Raw genomic sequence first — 24855 nt, forward strand, 5'->3', positions numbered from 1 at the left:
AACTCAGATACTCAGGGGTCATCCCATGTAAAGATTTGTACAACATAACAGCGAGCTAACAACAGCTGATTCAAATCTTAGATATTTGAGTTTACGCCAACCCAGTGCCCGGAACAATTAATCGATATTAGAGTCATAATTGGCAGTCATTAAAGTACCGGCTGCACGATTTTGGAGCTTCTGGAGCTTTTCAGAGAGACCACTGCCACAGTTGCCCCAGACAACGCTACCGTAATGTAAATATGGCTGAACTAGGCTATCATATACATGAATTGATATATTAAAGGGAGAAGCAATCTTTTTGCAAATTTTTTGTATGACATTCTCAGTTCATATTTTGGTCGATGTGCACACCAAGAGATTTCGTACATGATACCTGCTTCACTGGATGGTCATTTATACTGAAAGAGGAATTTCAGGAAATGTTGATAACTTCTGTCTCGACGCAACTAACATGAACTCAGTATTTGTTAAATTAAAGGTCAGTTTATTGACTGACAGCCATTTGTATACCCCGTATAAATCATAGTTAAGACAGTCATCAACATGTTTTAAATCTACGCCAGCGAAGGTGAGGCTGGTGTCATCTTAGGCATACAGTCTAGGTTGTGAAAAAGACAGACAATCTGGTAGGTCATGAATATATAATACGAAAAGTAAAGGTCCTAGAATTGTTCCCTGGGGAACACCACATGACTAATTTTGGAGTAGACATAAAGGAGTACAGTAGACAAGTTTGAGACCGATTGCTTAAATATGACGCAAACCATTTGTGACAGAAACCGCGTATTCCATAGAATTGCAATTTTGTTAATGGATTATTGTGATCGACGGCGATTGAAAGCCTTTTCAAATCTAGATGAACAATTTTGACGAAACCGCGATCAATATTCATGGCCCACCGTAGTTTCGAGTAACGCAGTAACCGCAGAGTGCAGAGAGCGAAATCCGGATTGATAACGAGGGAGAATACAGTTTTCAGTTAGATAGTGGTACAACTGGTCATACAGTACCCGTTCAAATATTTAAGCCACGACTGGGATTACTAATATTGGTCGATAGTTTGTGGGTTCATGGTGTTTTTTAATGATTATCATGCGTACAAAACAAATATTTGTTTCAAACTCAAACATATCGATGCAATAGGTTGTCTCTGATACTGAATGAGTTTCAATACTCTAATGCTTACGACCTCGATCCTGACAAAAAATACCACACACTCTAGTTTTGTTGTGAAATTCGCTCTTCTCAATTAGTGGTGAAAAAGAGATAAGAGACACGGCCAAAAGAGATATCGGTTCTTTTACGGGCTTTGCTTATAAAACGTCCAATGATCAGCCTCGTTGACTTGTCGGAGGTTCCCACACCTGGGCGTCATTCACAGTATGTTCCACTTATGGGACTTGCGATAAGACCAGAAGTATTAGGCAATAACACCGTTTATTATATGGCTGTCTCACAAGGACTGGGAACTACCGAATTCACGAATTTGATTGGCTGAAATCGATATTGACCGCGGTCTAGATTTTCCCATCTAGACTGGTTTCATTTTGCGTTGAAAAAGTAGCAAACTAAAATACAAAAATGTTCACTATTTTCTTTTATTTTCTTCTCAATCATTTATGGAAGTGCCAAAAAGCCTGATGACAAAAAAAAAGTAAAGAGGACGAGCAAATTTCGGCAGGTTTAAGTTAAGCTCATCGCCGTTCGCAAGCAAAATGTCAGCAAACCAGTTACATTTAACGAATTAAAGTTTTCTTCTTTGCCGTATAATAAATATCTTATTAATCGAGCTAAGTGGGTCTGTATGGGAGAATCTTGACCTCGGTCGTGTGTACAGACCTCACTACGTTCGGTCTGTACTCACGACCTCGGTCAAGATTCTCCCATACAGACCTCCTGCTCGGTTAAAAAAGAGCTAAATCATAGCCCGGGTGTCCCCTGTCCATTACCCCCCCCCACCCTCCCTGGCACTCCCCCTTATCCCATTTTCGTCCCCGACCCCAACAAAACAAGATGATATAGGTTCAATGTTTTTGTGAAATCCGTTTATTATAGAATTGCATTGACCTAATACAACGATAGTTGCAAAGATTATAAAAATAATTTATTCAGATCAATGACCCAAAGCATCATTGAACTAATCACTAGAACTCTCTACACCCGAAAAATATTCTCCCCTATTTATAAAATATTTCTAACAAATTAATAGTTCTAAAAGAATAATAACTTAATATATAGATTTAGGCCAGACTAAAAGCGTAGCTCCTGGGCCGGGTTGTTCAGAGCCCGATTTAGCTAACCCAGGAAAAGGTAGAATTTTGATTTGAGTTTTGTAACTTTCCGGTGAGGTTTTCTGTATATTGTTTAGCCTTCTGTTTTGAGTTTTAATAATCACTATATGCACAAAACAAAGCAGTAAAAAACATTCCTATAGAACAAAGAGTTATAATTCGATTAACTTTTAATCCTGGGTTAGAGTCAACTGTCTTCCGAACAATCCTACCCTGTTTTCAACAAGTTAACCTTTGATGAGCCCGCGATCCCATCGAAAACCAGCACTTGGTCACTTGGTCAAAAAAACACGCGACCTCGATGAGCCCGCGATATGGTCACGTGATACTGGTCAGCGGATATCTTGTTTTGACAGGTGTCAATTGATCATAACATGGATGTCCAATATCAAAGAAGTACACGGTAAACCAAGGCTGCATGTCTCTATCAACCTATCATTTGGAGTATGGCCGCCATGTTGCGTGACTCTGTCGTCGTCGCCATCGTGCGTACACGCCCACGAGCAATACCTCTAGCCATGATAACCATTAGAAAATCAACTCATGGGTTTCCTTTTCTTCCCTTTATGAGCATGGGGCTCCGCTATTAAAATAAAAGAAAAATGCAAACACCCAAACCTAACCACACCTCTAAGATGACCAGAAAATTCAAATGTTAAAACAACCAAATAACAAGTTCACAATCGCATTCACCAATCGCGTTCATTGCACTTCACGAGAAAACAAGGAAAGCTTAAGCTTTCTGGTCGCCTCTGCCGAGGGTCATTTTCTCAAAGTCATGTTCGCCGAGGGTCATTTTGTCAAAGTGATATTCACCGAGGGGGTAGCTGGGCCCTTCCATACGTTTCAGGGTACCAACAAAGTCTGAGAGTTCTTTGATGCTGTCCACCTGTTCACCAAGGAAATTGGATTCAAGGAAGTCTTGTAACTATTAATGAACAAACAAACAAAGAAATTAATCAATGATTTTCTTAGAAAAAGCAAGAGAGAGTTAGGGAATGAAAGAAAGAAAGGAAAGAAGGGAGGTAGGAGTGAGGAGGCCACGAAGGAGGGACGGAGGGAAGCAAAGAAGTAGGAAAAGAAGGAAGGTTAAAATGAAGAAGGGAAAGGAAGGAAGGAAAGAAGGATCGGAAGAAAGGCAGGCAGGCAGGCAGGCAGGCAGGCAGGCAGGCAGGCAGGCAGGCAGGCAGGCAGGCAGGCAGGCAGGCAGGCAGGCGGGCAGGCAGGCAGGCAGGCAGGAAGGAAGGAAGTAGACCATGATTGCTTTATACCTGAGGGTCGTTAGCTGTCACCGCTGTACTGTGCAAGGCCAATAGAGACTCATAAACATGTTTTTCCAGCTCCAGAGCATCTTCCATGGCATCCAAACCCCTACCCCACTGATTTTCGCAAGGTTTCTATTCAAGACAAGCACAAAACACACGAACAAGAGCACAGTTAACCTTTGCGTACTTAACGTAAAGTAACGCTTCATTCTGTAGTTGCAATAACCTAAAATAATCTATTGTTGGGGTTAAAAGGAAAACCAACATAAAATGATATTTTGTTGTATCAACTAAGATTGACAAAATCTATCCGTCCAACAGTCCATATTCGAATATAGCTTAAGTCAGTTCGTGGTGGAACGAGAGCCCGTCTTGAGTTAAACGTTGTCAACTGCAGCTCAAGCTAGTTTCGTCACCAGGCTGTACTTACCTTAATGTTATGGAGCTTAACACGGCCCCCGCGTTTGTTTTGATACTCCATCAGCTGCAAAAGAATAACAGAAACAAACGAAACTGTATTATTCACGCAAAACAAAATCAAGAGTTAAATTTGCATAGACCCATTTGACGACAACAGCAAACCAAATAAATGTAAAAGCTGGTAAGGTTTATAAAGTACAGAAAAAACACGAAATCGGAACCGGTTAAGAACTTACCATGTGTGCATGCTTGAGCTCTTCCTCTGAGGACTCCTTGAAGAATTTGTGGAACCCAGGGAGGTTAATATCATCACGGTCGAAATGCACGGACTGGATACCAGTGAAGAAAAATTTAAAACACGAGTTAGACATAACTAATGAAATCTTTGAATTAACTGTTGAGAAAACCTGCAAGTCAGTGAAGTAAAAAAATACCTGAAACACATGGGATGCTTTTTAGAAGCTTACCATAGACATGTAGGTGTAATGAGCAAACAGCTCCAGATTGATCTGTTTGTTTATCCCTTTTTCTGTTTTTGTTGTGAATGGTGAAACACGTGGTCTCGGAGGATGTTCAGTGTCTCCGCCTGAAAAAAGAGTTGCCATTATAAGTTGTGATAAAGAATGAAGAGCAAGTTCATATGCTCTGAACATTAACCACCTTCTCATGTTCTTGTTTGAAATTCAAGTGTTCAGTTCTGTTTTGCGACTACGAAAGAGACAGAAGGAAAGTATTAATTGAGATAATTTCGTTTCACCTAAGATAGCTAAACATTCCCGGTAAACGGGCGATGAGGCGATGACCAAAAATTGCAATCCCAGCCAAGACTTCACGCAGCAAATTGCACTGCATTGTGTGGTGTTTCTGTTGAAGAGGAATTTGTCTCTTTACAATCCAGGCTTTCCTATTTCTGTTTCTCCCACCGCCGTGAAAAATATGAAAGCCTGATCTCAGGTTACTCGCTGATGTACATGCAAATTCTCTGAACGAATATTTAAAGAAACGTATGGGAATAAGTAAAGAGAACTTATGTTTTAATCTTGAAGTTGAAACGGTTACTGACCTGTATAATTCTTGAACTCGGGATAACCCCAATGGCGTTCGTGTGCCTAAGAAAAATCAAACTCGTTCTTACTGAATACAACTTTTGCACAGGAAACTAAGGGAAATTCAGATGACAAAAAACGACAAAGTAAAGCAAACTGAATTTGTTTCACTTACTGCTATGTGGGCGGTGAGGTTGCACTTCGTCGTATTCCCACCGGCCACATCGACAGCGAGGAGGAAACTGATCAGGTAAACCAACGGAATCTGCAAAGAAATGTTGCGATTTAAATACGAGAGCGTACACTGATATGCGCCAGATAAAAAGATATTATCAGATTTCGATGAGTACCGGGTTTATTTTTGTTCAAAAGGATTTTTTGGTGAGGTTATTTTCTTGAGGTCCTGGCGGTTCACATACTCTGTTACAAAGACGATTGAAGAAACCGTTGTCAGTGAACGCAACTGAGCACACTGTGGGGGCACAAAGTGCAGAGCAAGCTAGCAATTATTTCGATAGGTCCATTGCAAGTATGTTTTCTGTCGTTGTTCTAAAATGACCGAGCTTGAAAACCACTCAGGGTTGTCATTCTCTTTTAATTGCGATTTAGGAGAAAGAGGATGGTATTCATAGATTTTGACTAATTATTAAAAGATCGTGGCTCGCGCAGCTAGCACACATGTATAATTTGGCAAGATTTTCTCGCGTGGCCATTTCAGTTTTCTCTATCTGAATGGATAACCGCTTAAAAGAGTTAAAAGGGCAAGGACGCCCGCGAGGACGATCTAAATAGGCGCGCAAGACAACAGATTTCTTTAGGAAAAGATTTGATGCCTCACATTGCAAAGGCGGTGAAATACGAGATGCGAAAACCCTCAACTTGTCGCTCGACATGAGCAAATTTGTTGCGTGACAAGTTGTGGTTGCGTGACAAGTTGTGAGTTTGATGAAAAACGAGCAACAAAGCCAAAATTTGTTGCTCAAAGTAGACCCGCGCTCTACTCTTCGTAACTACTTTCTTCAACCCCGACAAGTTGATCACGCAAGGTGAAAAACGCGAAACATGGACCCAAAACTTGCAACGAAAAAATGTTGCGCGACAAGTTGAGGGTCTTTTAATCTCGTATTTCGCGTTCCCTATCGAATCCTCGATGACTCGAACCTTTCGGTAGCTCGATGGCTTTTTTTGTTCACTTCAGGTCATTTTCTTTACAAATCTACCTTCGATGACTCGAATCTCATTTCTCAGAGTGTAATGAGTCAAAGCTCTCCAGAATCGTCCATCGACCTGGATTGACTGTAACGCAGCTAAAACAAACAGACTATTTGGGTTCGGCAATCAAACATATACTGAACTCTCCAAAACACAGCAACATTGACTTGGCCGGGTTCAGTCTTTGAAAACCGGTTTCAACGGATTTCCGAGTTTATATGAGTGATTTCTTGAAACACGACAGCGCGCGAGTACTCAGGCAAAAAGAAAGATGACGAAACAATTTCGTGGTATTATCTTCTTCATTTTATCGACTTTTAAATTTCTAACAGCAATAAAGGCCAACATCAGTGGCATTATGAAACTGTTAACGTTGCCGTTGTGGAGTGGTGGCGTTAAAGAGTGAATGTATGGATCTTACGCGGGGCAAAGAAACTGGCTTTTGTAGAGAGGTAGCTGTTACTGGGGATTCGACTCACTAAAGTTTATGTTGTCTCAAACTTGTGTAAAATTACCTTTCTCAAGGAAGTCAAATATTGTTTATGATCAACATCTCCCCAACGGGGACGTTTCTAACCAATTTTAAGCCGATTGGAGGCGGAATGAAAACATGATGACCCGGGTCTTCATCGGTGACTCACATCATACTCATATATGCGTTAATATTCAACATGGACGAAGATTTTGTGACATGGGACTTCTATGCGATGTAGACGTTTACTACAACCTATTCTTTCGTCTCCTACTACCTCGCGAGTTTCAGAATGTCCAGAATCGGTCAGAAAACAAAATCGTGCTTGGTTTGCATGCCAGTGTTATTTTTCTGTTAGAATAGGGCGGAAAAGGGTTTAGGGTTTCGCTCTTGGCACTTCCGACTCGTGACTGGATTTCCGGGACTGCAATCATGACTATGCAACATTTTACACCGAGAAAATCTGTCTGTACTTCAAATCTGTTCGAAACTTTTTCGTCTTCCCACATCACTCACCGACGGTGTTTTTGTCAGCTAACCTTTCTGCTGTGATTTCTCGTAACTAAATCTACTTTGGTATCCCTTTAGGGTTATTGACGCTGGCATAGAAGTCGAATGCTATGAAATAAGGATTCTAATATGACGAGTACGGTTTGTTCTTAATATGCGATATAATTGCGCGCCACAACTCAGCCGTGCAAACAAGAGTGATATCTAGCCAAACAATAATTGTATTATTCTGGCCACCCGTTCACTAAGGCAAAATTTACATACAGCAAATTCTGCAACGTGTCTACTGTAAACTGATAGTTACGTAATAAATATTGGGAAAAAGCAACATCGAATTAATGCCTTATTTCCTAGAAGGAGCTTTAATTACTAAAGATGCACAAAAGATGTACGAAAGATCCACAAAAAGAATCGAGCAGCTAGGGTTACCGGCCAAAGGGCACAGTGGAAGTATGGATTTGAATATGTATGGCTGCATGTTCAGCGCGCTTAGCTTTTTGCTTGAGTTGAAACTGAAGGAACGGTGCCTTCTAGGACTGAAAAGACCTTCTAATGCCGTGTACTGCCCAGATAAGCAGAAATGGGTGTAGCCTTGCTGGGTAAAGCAAATAAATTGTAACATCTGTTACATGCAAACAGCTTTGCAACCTAATTGAGCGGCAAGCGACGTTGCCGTGAAATAACTATTATGTCATGCTGTAAAACAGATATCTCTGCACAAACAAGCTAGATATCAACCGAATATTTCCACTCACCATATTTGAATTTGCTTGACCTAGATATCACTGTGAAGGCCAAGGCAATTTTTTTTCTTCTGGTCTACAGAGCTTGTCGACCAAGGGTTTGAAAAACACTATGAATATCCTTTGTCACATGACAAGCTGAGGCGTCATATGACAACTCCATTAGTCTTCCCAGGGGGCAAAGGAATACAATGCGCCTTCATTCACGTACAGTGTCTGGATTGGAATGGACTGCACTGCTGGATTGGACTACATGTAGTAGATTGAAGACTACCTTGCGCCCGAATACATCTCAAACGCGAAAACGTATAACGGGGTTATATGCTTCTGGTTTTACACAGTTAAACATAGCTAATTCGAATTTAGTCTGTTCTAGGCTCTCGGTCTGTGTGGACGATCGAAAAAGCGGGCAGTCGAAGGGTGGGGTCTCCCGCCCTCTCCTTTTCTTTTATTTATTTATTTATTAATTTATTAACTTATTAATTAATTTATTTATTAAATTATTGATTTATTTAAAGTAACCCGTCTGTAGCAAATTACACAAATCACAAATTACAAAAAACCCCTCTCCTTTTCTCTCCTGCCCGGATCCTGCTCATCGCTGATCCCACTCTTCGCGCGCCAGCTTTTTCGATCGTCCCCACTGACCGAGAGCCTGGAACTGGCTAATTCAGTATTAGGCCATTTCGATTGAAACCAATTGATTTGCTACTGTAATTTTCAGTCTTTTATTTGGAACTCGCTTATTTCCAACTGCCAACTATTTTGAACTGATTTCTGTTTCCCTTGGTCTAAAATCAACCCCGTTTATTTTAAACTCCATTATTAAAGTTGAAAAATAAACATGCAGCAAGAGACGATGATCTTTATGCATGACGTCAGATCCGTTAGAACATAGCTGGAGGATGCTCAAGAATCAAGTATGATAATTTCGCAATTCCGGTGGACCTCCACAGGTGAAAATTTGCAAACAAAAGTTCTACCAACCCCGGCTGGTTAGGACGAGATCAACATGCTTAAGGTCACGAGAAATCAAACGCGTTTTAAGGTTACAGTATACCTTCGCGTCGGCAATTTTCTTCAAATTTGGATTTTTGCCTCAAAATAGTGGTCGAAGAATAATCTCTAATTTCTGAAAAAAAATTTTGAAAAAGGCTAAATATTGGCGGAGAAATGGCGGTTTTACGTTTTCACCGGAAGTAAAAGTTTACCTCTTGATTGACAGCCCTATGACGCGTATGCAATCAACCGAGACGATTTTCGCGGGAATTACCTATATGGATGTCACGAATTGACTACTCAGTTGATCAGCATTGTTGTTCTGACTACCCAGCATTTTTGGTATTAGGTGTGTCTCTATTAAGTTTCAAGTAAACATAGACCACGTTTAAACCATGGACCAGTTCGAAAAAGCGAAAACAGCGAAGAACGAATGAAAATACATCAATGAGTGAACAAGCGAAAGTTCGCCACGCGGATGAAGCTATAGTTATCGTATAAGGCGGGCAAATATTCGTGGTGAGAGTGAAGAAAGGTTCTGTAAAAATTCATGTTCGGAACTTGACAGCAATAACAGGGATCCTGACAGAGACTCTTCTGATGAGTCCGATATCGACGAATCGTCGGACTCATTGAGACCATTTGAAATATTGTCCATGCACAGTTGCCCACACACAGTTGCTCTCCGCGCTTTCTTTTGTTTGTTTCCTTCGCTCAGCCACTCTAGCGTTCGTATCCTTTTTAGTCTTCCCCATTTTGCCAGACCAGCTTCAAGAAAAACCGAGCTACAGGAAAATTATCTCTCTGCCTTCGGTTCCTTGAGCGCATTGCGAAACACAAGAGTTTTCTAGAGATTCGCGCGTAAATTTCACCAGGAGGTTAACGGTAGTAAACTTTCCCTGCACTGATTGGTTCAGTTATCTGAGAACCCAGTTGAAGGCGTTTGTGGGCGGAGTTTGTTTGCGAAGCAGAAAATTTTTCTTAGCGCTGTTTTCTCGAATAAATTTTTTCACTTGAAGCAGACACTTTAAAGGGGGGGGGGGGGGAAGAGGGGGGGTCAGAACCTCCCGCCTCCCGTACCCTGCTCTCCCGCTTCCCGTACCTTTATCTCCCGCCTCCCGCCCTTTTCCGTGCTGCTCCCGTCCCCTGTAAATTGGCAGAGTCAAAACACATTCTAGTCATTTAGCTTCGCAATTCTTAAAGTGCACCTAACCCCCCAATTTTTTTTTTCGCTAAAATAATAAAGCTTATTTTGTGGAGTAAGTTGCTGCAAAAATTTTTCAATTTGGTTAAATCTTTGATTTTCTATGGCTCGTTAAAGTGCGTCAAAACGCCGCCATTTTGGTTCACGACCGAGTTTAACGGGGCATGGGTCGAGGGCCGGATGTGACGTCAAATCCAGAACACGGTGATTCTGTAAATTCGCATATTTACTTGTTTCTCTGGGGAAAGGCTGGGAAAGTAGTTCGAAAAAAATGCTAGCCGGGTGCGTTGTAGTGGGATGTAGCAGCACAGCAAACGTACAGGAGGTACTGCGCTTCATGCCATAGCGTTTTATGGAGAGATGATCGTCCTGAAGAGAAGAAACGTACAAAGCGATGGGTCGATTGCGTGAACGCGAAACGTGCAAATTGAGAGCCGTCTGAGTTCGGTGATCTGGGGTGCTTACCATTTACAAAAACCATCCGGTTGGAAATTTCAGGTATAAACATTAAACAATTAAATTGAACATTGCGGGAGAGGGAATCGCTATAAAGTATATCCACATCAGCTAGAGAGACTTAAAAGAGCAGATAAATAGCATCAACCCAAATCACAGCCCATATTTTCAGAAGCTTCCCACACGGAATGGCGCAAACCATTTGATTTTCCAACTGGAATTTCCGGTTTTCCCATGTAAATGGTAAGTACCCCTGTTCTAAGCATTTCAAACAAGATTATTTCGCTCGACGCCTGGATTTTCAGGGAGAGGAAGGCATTTTGCTAATTCCATGGCTTAAGCGAAACGAATTTGGAATAACCGCTTTTCCATCGATTCATGCAGCCGTTGTTGCATCTGATCTGAGAAAAAGCAGCAGTCAGTCAGCACAGCCGACAGATACAGAAGAATGGTGAGATATTTTTTTCTGAGCAATTGTTCCCTGCCTTGATACGTTAGTTTCCTTCCTTGTTCAATTCTTTGAAAAGAAATCTGTAAGGGTATTATATTCAAATCCTTTCAAAGTCATGCGGACAAGCACACTAGTTTGGAAGACCCACCGTTCAACAAATGCAGCCATGGAGACATTCAGGCAAGGAATGGCTTAGAATTAGTTTATATGTTCAGAACCCTTTTTACATGTGGGTATTATCAATGTACAGAGAACATACTTTGGCCAGGACCAGAACAATTTCAAGCTGTCTGTGTATGTGTCTGTTTCTGCATGAGGCTTGTGGACTTGAATTGTATTTATAGGAAGTTTTAATTATTGATACCATGGTAACACATGCTTATGAGATTGCATCTCTGCTGACCAAATGCTCTTGCAAATGAGGACACGTTGTTCCAGAAAAATTGCTGAAGACACAAATATTTCCCTCTTTGCCCAACATGGGAAACATTGTTGCGACACAAAAAATGTTTCTGATAAATATTATTTTTTACAGGGACATGGTTGTGTTCATAACAATGCATCTGCAACATGCTGCACTGTAGAAAAGCCATTATTAAACTGATGTTGTTGTTGTTGTTCTTCTTTTTATTATTATTACTATTACTATCACTACCATCAGACCGCTTTCAATATTAATTTCAGCCAGTCAGATCTGTGAATTTGGTAGTTTCCAGTCCTTGTGAGACAGAGCCATATTATTATTAGCTTGTCACTGTTTGCCAGGAAATAGATTAAAGAATACAGAAACAAAAATAAATAAGTAAATAAATAAATAAACAACATAATTTTATTGTTTTCCAGGTTGATTGCGACATGTAAATGGTCAGTGAAGGGGCACAAACATTAAATTTTCCACTTGACAAAAAAAGAAAGGCAGCTGCTTCCAGTTTGTAACACAGGATTATAATAATTCACATTTCTAAGCACAAGCAAAGAAAAAGGGGTCCTTTTGATGTTTCATGGGCCTTTTTTTATTAGTGTGTTGTGCGAGTAAAACAGTCTATGTCTATGAATCAATAGTTCAGTAAGCTGTTGGTCTCCAGGTGAATAAGACTGATATATTTTCGAACAAATGCCATATTTTTGCAGTATTGTACAGTTGTAGAACAGTTTGTGTCACAGTTTGGCAAAATAAGTACAGTAAATATCAAGCCCACTCTAGTTTTGTTCAAATTCCTCATTAAGGTCAAATCATTCAGAGCTTTCATCCTTTTCAACTGAAAATTCCTTTCTAATGATATTATTGCTACATGAAGGAATCCTCTTGTTCCCCAACATCCCATACACCAGCCTTGAGAACTCTTAGTATGAAACATTTCGTAACTAAAAACGATTAATGGAAAAAAGTTTTCTAGCAGTGGGCATCTTATGGTGAGGAGGGGGGGGGGGGGGGGGGGCGATAGGGCAGGATACCTAAAAACAAAGCTCAATGAAGAAATCACAAAAAGTACCAGTAGTTCCAGGATCACTAAAGCCTGATTGTAACAGTGATACAGGACCAAATGGGTGTACACAAATCGTAATTCACACTTGACCAACCAAAGATTGCAATAACATAACCAACCCCCTAGCTACCCCCCTCTTACTCAGGAACTTTACAATGATTTGTTCATACATGTAACTGATCGTTTCACAACTATTCTAATACTTGTAAATTGGAAGAATCACTGTTAAGTAAAATGTTGTGTGCATGCATGTAAAGAGGGATTCGGAAACATTTTTTATTTTATACAGCCATGTGCATGCCTGAATGACCTTTCTTTGCTGCCAGTTTGATGATAGGTTTGCTTCCCTTTAGTTTTGTATTTGCCCGCTGGTAGTCTTAAACTCCATTTCTTGAAGGCATACGGGTTTAATTCCTGGATATTCAGTAACATACTTTAAGATAACATCAGTGCCAATATCTTCAAGAGCAAGATCACTCTTCGTTGAGTCTTGACAACCCTCTAACTCACTTAACAGCAATAACATTCGTTGATGTTTTGAAGGGAAGCGACGCTACAATTTCTACACTTGCACGTAAAGAACACAAACACTGTCATGGGATAATCATTTTGATCTACATTGAACGCATGAAGTTAAAATAATTTGAGAAAGTGAACGGACTTGAATGTTATTATGAAAGTATATTAGTGCGAGATCGAAGAAGGCGCGAAGATAGTAAAGACGCGCCACGCGCTACAGTCTTACTAGTATCACTCTTCGACTTCTACATATCATTGCCTTCGAGTCTGTCCATCAGAGCTCGTTCGAGTTCTTTGTCAGCATCCAACTCCTGGTATTTGGCTGTCCATTCTCCATTGGCCAGAGAGTAGTCAGCATACAAATCAGCTCGGTCGTCACCGTTTGACGATTCAGTTTGCAATGTTGATAAGCGTGAGCGGTCATATTCTTCAGCGATATAATAAATTTCAGAGTTTTCTGAGTCAAAGGTCGTTTCAGAATCAGACGAACTAGAAGACATTGTTAGTAAAAACAGAAATCGGTCGACTGCGGAGTCCCAGCGAAAGAACTTGTGCTGCAAAAAGGCTTCTACACTCGGACAAAGTAAAAGACCTGACTGAGACAGCCGAAGCATTCGTTCTGGATTTGACGTCACAGCTTTAACTCTCCCCAGATTCCCCATGCGCAGTCGCGAACCATTCGAAACTCGGTTTCGAAGGGGCACAGAAATTCGAGGATTTAACCAAATCGAAAAATTTTTGCGGCAAATTACTCCACAAAATTAGGGTTGGCGAAATGGTGCAAAATTCACAAAGTTTATATTCATTCAGATTTAATGTTGTTATTATTATTCACGAATATATTTATTCACATTCAGCAACTAAATTTATATATATTTATATATATTATATTTATATACTAATTCACATTTAACGACGTATTTCGTATTCACGAATATATTTACTCACATTTACGGGATGTATTCATTCACATTCAACGGTTTATATTCATTCACATTCACGATCGAAATATTGGTTCAACATGGTGCAATATTCATTCAACATTTTCTGCGCACCGCCTTCGCGCATCATTAGGTCCCAGCTCACGCTCTATAATTTCTGAACGCAATATGGCGGACGAAGGAAGCCTTACTATATGAAGGGGTAGAACAAAGACCAAAGACCCCAAACACATATGTTACATTGGCAACAACTTTCGATCTCCTACAAGCGTGCGAACGGGAATGGAACACCGCGGAAGTAGGATTGAGAGAGAACATCCAAATAAGGCTCGAGTGTAGCTCTCCAGCAATTACTACCTTTCGTCAGTATCATAGGGCAGCACTGAATGAAATACTGGGAAATATATTTCTTTTGCATGGAGAATGGATACGACACGACTCATCAAACTGCACAAACCTTGCAGTGTATTCTGTGACCAGTCCTGAGGTCTTCCGAACTCGATATTCAATATCGGAGGTAGTTCTTGGAGAACAGAGATGGCGCTGTGGTGACCCTCGCCTCCCACCAGTTTGACCCGGCGATGAGTTTGTGGTTGGTTCTCGCCTTGCTCGAGGGTTTTATCCGGGTTCTCCGGTTTTCCTCCCCCCACAAAAAAACAGCATCTCCAAATCCCAATTCGACCAGGACAGAGGGTCTGAATGAAAACCCGCTCTTCCTCTCTAAATATTTTAATTCTAATTTTTATTTTCCTTCTACAACAAAGATCGTCGGGTTTCACGTGGACAAAGCTCAAATGCTTCTTGTTTCAAGGTGGACATTGAAACGTCGTATTGTGGAGTACGGGCTTCTCGATGATTTCGCATGAGCAACTAGACTATCTCGTAGAACGTTTCATGATGAGTGATCAATCAACGGGATGGAAGAGGGAGAGTATTGGCCATGTTGACCCTGGAGACTCTGGAATCAGCTGGGCTGTCGTAAGACACCCTCACATTTTCACCCCTATGATCACTTCGCACCCTTGATGGCTACTCAAACCTTTGCGTCGCTGAGGGAAACAAATCTAGGACAATGCTACAGTTCTGTTATTAGTAGAACATTTAAACAAAAAAAACCACAATAACAAAGCGAGTATAGTTTTTTTTTTACATTGTTTTAGGAGTACCTTGTTAAAGATTAAAGGTTAATTAAAGGAAAATCATCAATACCCCCACGCTTGACAGTAACCAGGTTATGGTGTCCGTCAATATGCCACAAGCTATTTGGAGCAGCCACAGAATACGCTCTCCTAGAAATTACGACAGCCCAGCGGATTCTAGAGTTTCCAGGGTCAACGCGGTCAATACTCTCCCTGATTCCATCCCGTTGAACTCTGAGACCTATAATGATCGAAGATGTCCGGTCACCAAGGAATACCCGAGCAAAGTCCCATGATCACTCATAAAACGTTGTACGAGATTATCTACTTGCTCATCCGAAATCATCGAGCAGTCTGTTATCTCCTCTAGCCCATGTAATGTTTATGTTCAGTTGTGTATGTTTGGGGTCGTTTGTCTTTGTTCTACCCCTTCATATAATAAGGCTTCCTTCGTCCGCCATATTGCGTTCAGAAATTATAGAGCGTGAGCTGGGACCTAATGATGCGCGAAGGCGGTGCGCAGAAAATGTTGAATGAATATTGCACCATGTTGAACCAATATTTCGATCGTGAATGTGAATGAATATAAACCGTTGAATGTGAATGAATACATCCCGTAAATGTGAGTAAATATATTCGTGAATACGAAATACGTCGTTAAATGTGAATTAGTATATAAATATAATATATATAAATATATATAACCATATGAGGAAGTAGCAGATCCCATTAAAATAGTGCTCAATACACATATAGTGTAGAGCTGAGTATATGGGTAATAACGAAGAGGCAAGATTTGCTGTTACTCCGAGTTTCGTGCTTACGCACTCATCAGACAGTATTTAATGATAAGCATTCCTATCAACTAGATATATATACACGGTATTAAACAATAGGCTAATTGCTGGACTAGTTGCATTACAATAAGTGATAGTTATACTGGAAAACAATAGGTGTGAAGACAGAAATTACGGGGACGAGTATAAACTGCGTGGGTGCAGTACAATATAAAGAAAGTGTCAAGCGTTCTTCAAGTAGAATTTGTTCTCGTGCCGGCATTTAGAAATAAGTTCTGATCTTTTGTTTAGTAGATTGTCGTTGCTATGTTTGATAATCATTAGTTTTTCTGTGAGGCAGAGGTCGCATCGTTTGGAAATGTTGTTGTAGGGTCTTGCACGGCTAATAATTGACCATTTGATGTTGAAGTCTTGTTTTTTGTCGTGTAGTTGCCAGATGTATTTAGAAAGCTCGGTGCTGTTGATGTGTTTTCTGTGCTTAAATGTGGATTTGTGCTGCGAGAATCTCTGTTTGAATGTTCCTTCTGTCAGTCCAATGTAGTTCTTGGTTGTGTTGTTAGTTGTAACTTGTGCGTTGTAGATTACACTGGAAGTCAGGCATTTGTTGTCTAGCGGGCATTGGTCTTTTTTGCGGCAGTTGCATTGCTCTCCGGTGATTGCGTTGGCGTTGTTGTCGGCGTTTGTTATTTTCATGTTGTGTTTGTTGATTACTGTTTTCATGTTGTCCATGCAACTGTAGCTGACTTTGACGTTGTTTTTGTTGAAGAGGCTGTGGTATTTATGTTGGTTCGGAAAGTGCTTAGATATGAGCTTCAGGAATGTTCTACCGATGTTTGTCTTTACGTTTTTACTAAATGGAGGGTTGTACCATATAATGTTTCTTTGTCTGTTGCGTCGGGGGCGTGTTGGTTGATTGTCTTCGTTGTAAATTAGTGTTTCAGAGTATCCGCTGGCTTTCAAAGCAGTTTCGTAGATTGGTTTGGCCTTGTTGAATTCGTGTTCGTTGCATGAGTTGGCGGAAATACGGCGATTGATGGATGCTGGAAGTTGCTTTATTATGTTAGGTGGGTGGTTAGACTTTGTGTTGATGTACTGCGGCTCGTCGTTAGGCTTTCTGTAGGGGCAGTAGGTACCTTTTGTAAGATCGAAGGTGACGTCCAGGTAGTTAACAATTTTCATGTTAGTCTGTATGGTAATGTTAAGTCCATATGTCTTGAAGCGTCTTGTTATGTCCTTCCTTGTACGGTCTGCTTGAGGTCCGGAGATGTTTTTGAAGATGGCAAGTCCGTCGTCTCTGTAAAGCCCGATGTTGTCTATCCCGTATATGTTACACAGGTCGTCGAGAATGAATAAGCCTACGAGCTCGCATACTTCGGCTCCGTCGAAGCTGCCCATAGTAACGTCAAAAGAACTGTTGTTTTTCTTGATCCAGGCGGTGTTACTGTCAAAGAGAAGGGATTTTCTTGAATGCATAATAATATCGATGTCGCGGTCCGTAATGGAAGTGAATTGTTTGGCGAAGTTGATTGCGTCTGTAAGAAGTTTCTCAGTAATGGAAGGGTAGAAGTTCTCAATGTCAAATACGGCGAAGGTATGTTGATCTTTGTGTTGTATAGAGGAGAACCAGTTGATGACGGATGATGAGTTTTTCCATTGGTTAAGGCCAGTCTTCTGTCTCACAGTCGTGTTAATGTTCGCGAGGATTTCTTTACTGATACGTCCAATCTCACTTTTTGCAGGGTTAATGAGTCTACATGTAGGTTTGTTCTGGAAGTTGTCTTTATGGTCTTTGAGTGTTATAAAAGCCTGTCGTTCAGCCATGCGTTCCGCGCGGTCGTCAATGTTCAGATTAGTAGCAATGACTTGAGCTTCTTTGTTAATAGCAGTAATCGTATTAGAATTTGCTTTCTTGTACGTCGATGTGACATTGTCCTTGAGAAGCTTGTCGTGCGAAGCTTTGTCTACTTCGTAGTAGTTGGTTGTTTTGTCAGCGGGTATGAATGTTTTTGTGGAGTTGTTTATTTTCCTAATGTCTTGTTGTAGATGGTCTTGGAAGTCATCTCGTATTTGCCTGAATTCAATGTTCTTGATCATTTCGTACACGTCAGTTTCAAAGTTGTTTAGGTCTTCGTTCTGAGGAGGGCATTTTCTTGATTTAAAACCAAAGTTGTTGTTGTCAATGTTGTCTTAAATACTGTCTGATGAGTGCGTAAGCACGAAACTCGGAGTAACAGCAAATCTTGCCTCTTCGTTATTACCCATATACTCAGCTCTACACTATATGTGTATTGAGCACTATTTTAATGGGATCTGCTACTTCCTCATATGGTTATATTCGCTCCTGCTTAACAACAGTAGAGCACTTTTCGCCGATCGCCGTTATCCACAATGGAGAAAACAAGATTCAACTATTCAATGAAGAACATTCCTATCCCACCAAGAAACTCCTACCTCAAGAAACTCATCGAAAAGACCGAAAGTGTAATCAAGCGTATGCGTTGGAAAGCCTTCTTCTTCGAACAGAATAAAGATAAGAATAACACAGACCACAACAACGACGACGACAACATTGACAACAACAACTCTGGTTTTAAATCAAGAAAATGCCCTCCTCAGAACGAAGACCTAAACAACTTTGAAACTGACGTGTACGAAATGATCAAGAACATTGAATTCAGGCAAATACGAGATGACTTCCAAGACCATCTACAACAAGACATTAGGAAAATAAACAACTCCACAAAAACATTCATACCAGCTGACAAAACAACCAACTACTACGAAGTAGACAAAGCTTCGCACGACAAGCTTCTCAAGGACAATATCACATCGACGTACAAGAAAGCAAATTCTAATACGATTACTGCTATTAACAAAGAAGCTCAAGTCATTGCTACTAATCTGAACATTGACGACCGCGCGGAACGCATGGCTGAACGACAGGCTTTTATAACACTCAAAGACCATAAAGACAACTTCCAGAACAAACCTACATGTAGACTCATTAACCCTGCAAAAAGTGAGATTGGACGTATCAGTAAAGAAATCCTCGCGAACATTAACACGACTGTGAGACAGAAGACTGGCCTTAACCAATGGAAAAACTCATCATCCGTCATCAACTGGTTCTCCTCTATACAACACAAAGATCAACATACCTTCGCCGTATTTGACATTGAGAACTTCTACCCTTCCATTACTGAGAAACTTCTTACAGACGCAATCAACTTCGCCAAACAATTCACTTCCATTACGGACCGCGACATCGATATTATTATGCATTCAAGAAAATCCCTTCTCTTTGACAGTAACACCGCCTGGATCAAGAAAAACAACAGTTCTTTTGACGTTACTATGGGCAGCTTCGACGGAGCCGAAGTATGCGAGCTCGTAGGCTTATTCATTCTCGACGACCTGTGTAACATATACGGGATAGACAACATCGGGCTTTACAGAGACGACGGACTTGCCATCTTCAAAAACATCTCCGGACCTCAAGCAGACCGTACAAGGAAGGACATAACAAGACGCTTCAAGACATATGGACTTAACATTACCATACAGACTAACATGAAAATTGTTAACTACCTGGACGTCACCTTCGATCTTACAAAAGGTACCTACTGCCCCTACAGAAAGCCTAACGACGAGCCGCAGTACATCAACACAAAGTCTAACCACCCACCTAACATAATAAAGCAACTTCCAGCATCCATCAATCGCCGTATTTCCGCCAACTCATGCAACGAACACGAATTCAACAAGGCCAAACCAATCTACGAAACTGCTTTGAAAGCCAGCGGATACTCTGAAACACTAATTTACAACGAAGACAATCAACCAACACGCCCCCGACGCAACAGACAAAGAAACATTATATGGTACAACCCTCCATTTAGTAAAAACGTAAAGACAAACATCGGTAGAACATTCCTGAAGCTCATATCTAAGCACTTTCCGAACCAACATAAATACCACAGCCTCTTCAACAAAAACAACGTCAAAGTCAGCTACAGTTGCATGGACAACATGAAAACAGTAATCAACAAACACAACATGAAAATAACAAACGCCGACAACAACGCCAACGCAATCACCGGAGAGCAATGCAACTGCCGCAAAAAAGACCAATGCCCGCTAGACAACAAATGCCTGACTTCCAGTGTAATCTACAACGCACAAGTTACAACTAACAACACAACCAAGAACTACATTGGACTGACAGAAGGAACATTCAAACAGAGATTCTCGCAGCACAAATCCACATTTAAGCACAGAAAACACATCAACAGCACCGAGCTTTCTAAATACATCTGGCAACTACACGACAAAAAACAAGACTTCAACATCAAATGGTCAATTATTAGCCGTGCAAGACCCTACAACAACATTTCCAAACGATGCGACCTCTGCCTCACAGAAAAACTAATGATTATCAAACATAGCAACGACAATCTACTAAACAAAAGATCAGAACTTATTTCTAAATGCCGGCACGAGAACAAATTCTACTTGAAGAACGCTTGACACTTTCTTTATATTGTACTGCACCCACGCAGTTTATACTCGTCCCCGTAATTTCTGTCTTCACACCTATTGTTTTCCAGTATAACTATCACTTATTGTAATGCAACTAGTCCAGCAATTAGCCTATTGTTTAATACCGTGTATATATATCTAGTTGATAGGAATGCTTATCATTAAATACTGTCTGATGAGTGCGTAAGCACGAAACTCGGAGTAACAGCAAATCTTGCCTCTTCGTTATTACCCATATACTCAGCTCTACACTATATGTGTATTGAGCACTATTTTAATGGGATCTGCTACTTCCTCATATGGTTATATTCGCTCCTGCTTAACAACAGTAGAGCACTTTTCGCCGATCGCCGTTATCCACAATGGAGAAAACAAGATTCAACTATTCAATGAAGAACATTCCTATCCCACCAAGAAACTCCTACCTCAAGAAACTCATCGAAAAGACCGAAAGTGTAATCAAGCGTATGCGTTGGAAAGCCTTCTTCTTCGAACAGAATAAAGATAAGAATAACACAGACCACAACAACGACGACGACAACATTGACAACAACAACTCTGGTTTTAAATCAAGAAAATGCCCTCCTCAGAACGAAGACCTAAACAACTTTGAAACTGACGTGTACGAAATGATCAAGAACATTGAATTCAGGCAAATACGAGATGACTTCCAAGACCATCTACAACAAGACATTAGGAAAATAAACAACTCCACAAAAACATTCATACCAGCTGACAAAACAACCAACTACTACGAAGTAGACAAAGCTTCGCACGACAAGCTTCTCAAGGACAATATCACATCGACGTACAAGAAAGCAAATTCTAATACGATTACTGCTATTAACAAAGAAGCTCAAGTCATTGCTACTAATCTGAACATTGACGACCGCGCGGAACGCATGGCTGAACGACAGGCTTTTATAACACTCAAAGACCATAAAGACAACTTCCAGAACAAACCTACATGTAGACTCATTAACCCTGCAAAAAGTGAGATTGGACGTATCAGTAAAGAAATCCTCGCGAACATTAACACGACTGTGAGACAGAAGACTGGCCTTAACCAATGGAAAAACTCATCATCCGTCATCAACTGGTTCTCCTCTATACAACACAAAGATCAACATACCTTCGCCGTATTTGACATTGAGAACTTCTACCCTTCCATTACTGAGAAACTTCTTACAGACGCAATCAACTTCGCCAAACAATTCACTTCCATTACGGACCGCGACATCGATATTATTATGCATTCAAGAAAATCCCTTCTCTTTGACAGTAACACCGCCTGGATCAAGAAAAACAACAGTTCTTTTGACGTTACTATGGGCAGCTTCGACGGAGCCGAAGTATGCGAGCTCGTAGGCTTATTCATTCTCGACGACCTGTGTAACATATACGGGATAGACAACATCGGGCTTTACAGAGACGACGGACTTGCCATCTTCAAAAACATCTCCGGACCTCAAGCAGACCGTACAAGGAAGGACATAACAAGACGCTTCAAGACATATGGACTTAACATTACCATACAGACTAACATGAAAATTGTTAACTACCTGGACGTCACCTTCGATCTTACAAAAGGTACCTACTGCCCCTACAGAAAGCCTAACGACGAGCCGCAGTACATCAACACAAAGTCTAACCACCCACCTAACATAATAAAGCAACTTCCAGCATCCATCAATCGCCGTATTTCCGCCAACTCATGCAACGAACACGAATTCAACAAGGCCAAACCAATCTACGAAACTGCTTTGAAAGCCAGCGGATACTCTGAAACACTAATTTACAACGAAGACAATCAACCAACACGCCCCCGACGCAACAGACAAAGAAACATTATATGGTACAACCCTCCATTTAGTAAAAACGTAAAGACAAACATCGGTAGAACATTCCTGAAGCTCATATCTAAGCACTTTCCGAACCAACATAAATACCACAGCCTCTTCAACAAAAACAACGTCAAAGTCAGCTACAGTTGCATGGACAACATGAAAACAGTAATCAACAAACACAACATGAAAATAACAAACGCCGACAACAACGCCAACGCAATCACCGGAGAGCAATGCAACTGCCGCAAAAAAGACCAATGCCCGCTAGACAACAAATGCCTGACTTCCAGTGTAATCTACAACGCACAAGTTACAACTAACAACACAACCAAGAACTACATTGGACTGACAGAAGGAACATTCAAACAGAGATTCTCGCAGCACAAATCCACATTTAAGCACAGAAAACACATCAACAGCACCGAGCTTTCTAAATACATCTGGCAACTACACGACAAAAAACAAGACTTCAACATCAAATGGTCAATTATTAGCCGTGCAAGACCCTACAACAACATTTCCAAACGATGCGACCTCTGCCTCACAGAAAAACTAATGATTATCAAACATAGCAACGACAATCTACTAAACAAAAGATCAGAACTTATTTCTAAATGCCGGCACGAGAACAAATTCTACTTGAAGAACGCTTGACACTTTCTTTATATTGTACTGCACCCACGCAGTTTATACTCGTCCCCGTAATTTCTGTCTTCACACCTATTGTTTTCCAGTATAACTATCACTTATTGTAATGCAACTAGTCCAGCAATTAGCCTATTGTTTAATACCGTGTATATATATCTAGTTGATAGGAATGCTTATCATTAAATACTGTCTGACGAGTGCGTAAGCACGAAACTCGGAGTAACAGCAAATCTTGCCTCTTCGTTATTACCCATATAAATATATATAAATTTAGTTGCTGAATGTGAATAAATATATTCGTGAATAATAATAACAACATTAAATCTGAATGAATATAAACTTTGTGAATTTTGCACCATTTCGCCAACCATACAAAATAAGCTTTATAATTTTAGCGAAAAAAAATTTTTGGTGTTAGGTGCACTTTAAGCATATCCTTTGTTTTTAAATAATTTAACAAGATTACCACTGCCATATGTTTCAATTCAATGAAGTTTTGACCTACTTGTTTATCTTCTTTGAGTTTCACCATTTCAGTCCACTTTCATCGGGTCGCAGATTTGTTTCTGAAATCCGTTTTCAGTGACGACGGTCTCAAAAGTTAATTCCAAATTGTATCTTGTTCTGATAAAGTATACGGATTTCCAGTAACTAGTCCGGCGTTTATTGGGATCAGACAATTAAATCATAGAAGTAGGATTTGACGGAATTGCAGCCAAATGTCCCAGGCGGATTTCAGATATGCGTATTTATTGTTCGGGAAATCTAAAAGAAGTCTTCCATGTGCCTAGGTGGGCGCACTGGTCTCCTTCTGCTCCAAATGGTCGTTAGACCTGTTAAGTCTCCTTCCTCTTCCGAGTCGGGAGGGATTTCGTGATTTTCTCCAATTTCGTAAAACTCAAAATATATGTTAAGCTTAACGATTGCTGTGGTAAGTTATTAAACAATGGCTAACAAAACAGGACAGCACACCTACCGTGCAATTCATAATCTTTGGAAGCAATCTTCTCTTTGTTTTCGATGAAGTCGTTCCTGACTGCTTCCCAAGCTGTTGGTCCGCTTATTCTAATTGGAATCGATTTCGACTTGTCTTAAACAAAAAACTGAGACGTAAAACGAACCACTCCACACTCTCCAGTGCGCTCATTAAAGCAGCATTCAGTTGAGGCATCTACACCACGCGGTGAAATCTTTGGTCCGTTCTGATTCACGGTCGTAAGGGGCAAGCTCCCAAGAAGGTCTTCCATGCACGGACCTTTCACTGCCGCACCGAAAAATACTGAGACCTAATAAAATTGTCTTGGACGACATTGATTTGAGATCGCCTGCTCGTCTCACCTTTTTGCAATTTGACAGCTTACGCGACACATGCTTGACATTTCATGACCTATGACGTAACCACTGTAAACTGGTTTACTATTTGACCGGAAGTAAGCCTGTTTTTCCGCCCAAGCGCAAATTTTCATTTGCTCGTTTGCTCAGAAGTCTCAGAAGTGACTGAGAAGACGTTAAATGTAAGTCAAATATATTTTGGGTTCTTGTTTTTGAAAGTATTCTAATGCATTGTTGAATTAAAAAAACTAGCGTTTCGCATTCCTCTCCCGCTTCCCGCCCTCTTAGAACTCCCGCTTCCCGCCCTTTCCTCTCCCGCCTCCCGTACCCCTCCCGCCCCCTATTCTCCCGGGGTCCCGCCCCCCTGTCCCCCCCCCACTCTAAAGAGTTATAACTCAAAGGGAATTTGTTCAATTACTCTTAAATTTGGACAGTGGCTAGTTTAACATATAAACTACAAAAGCGTGTCTGGGAATTGTTTATTTCGAAATACTTTATCTTCGAGAGCGACTTTTGTACGATCACTCCACATTT

The 24855-nt window shown here is 40.7% G+C and overlaps 2 protein-coding genes across 3 annotated transcripts in view; both read right to left on the minus strand.

The window, feature by feature from the left end:
• Positions 1-24855, minus strand: part of LOC145493030 (uncharacterized) — an 84211-nt gene that overhangs the window by 39622 nt on the left and 19734 nt on the right. The gene's annotated exons all lie outside the window — the stretch shown is intronic.
• LOC145493011 (soma ferritin-like) lies at positions 488-24679 on the minus strand. 2 transcript variants are annotated; one of them, XM_081472414.1, is made up of 8 exons: positions 23966-24679; positions 5201-5290; positions 5043-5088; positions 4447-4565; positions 4216-4308; positions 3990-4043; positions 3566-3691; positions 488-3222 (listed from the first exon to the last, which is right to left on the minus strand). In XM_081472414.1, the coding sequence occupies exons 1-8, from the start codon at positions 23975-23977 to the stop codon at positions 3028-3030; spliced, it is 735 nt and encodes a 244-aa protein (XP_081328540.1). In that variant the 5' UTR covers positions 23978-24679; the 3' UTR covers positions 488-3027. The 2 variants fall into 2 exon arrangements, with proteins under 2 accessions (XP_081328540.1, XP_081328541.1); XM_081472415.1 differs by lacking the exon at positions 23966-24679 and adding an exon at positions 7975-8724.

Source organism: Orbicella franksi, chromosome 7, assembly GCF_964199315.1.
Source record: "Orbicella franksi chromosome 7, jaOrbFran1.1, whole genome shotgun sequence".
Classification (NCBI taxonomy): domain Eukaryota; kingdom Metazoa; phylum Cnidaria; class Anthozoa; order Scleractinia; family Merulinidae; genus Orbicella; species Orbicella franksi.

Coding starts and splice junctions, on each gene's coding strand:
- LOC145493011 (XM_081472414.1), bottom strand. Junction 5,089..5,200: donor ACCTCACCGCCCACATAGCA/GTAAGTGAAACA, acceptor GATTTTTCTTAG/GCACACGAACGCCATTGGGG. Junction 4,566..5,042: donor CGAGTTCAAGAATTATACAG/GTCAGTAACCGT, acceptor CTCTTTTTTCAG/GCGGAGACACTGAACATCCT.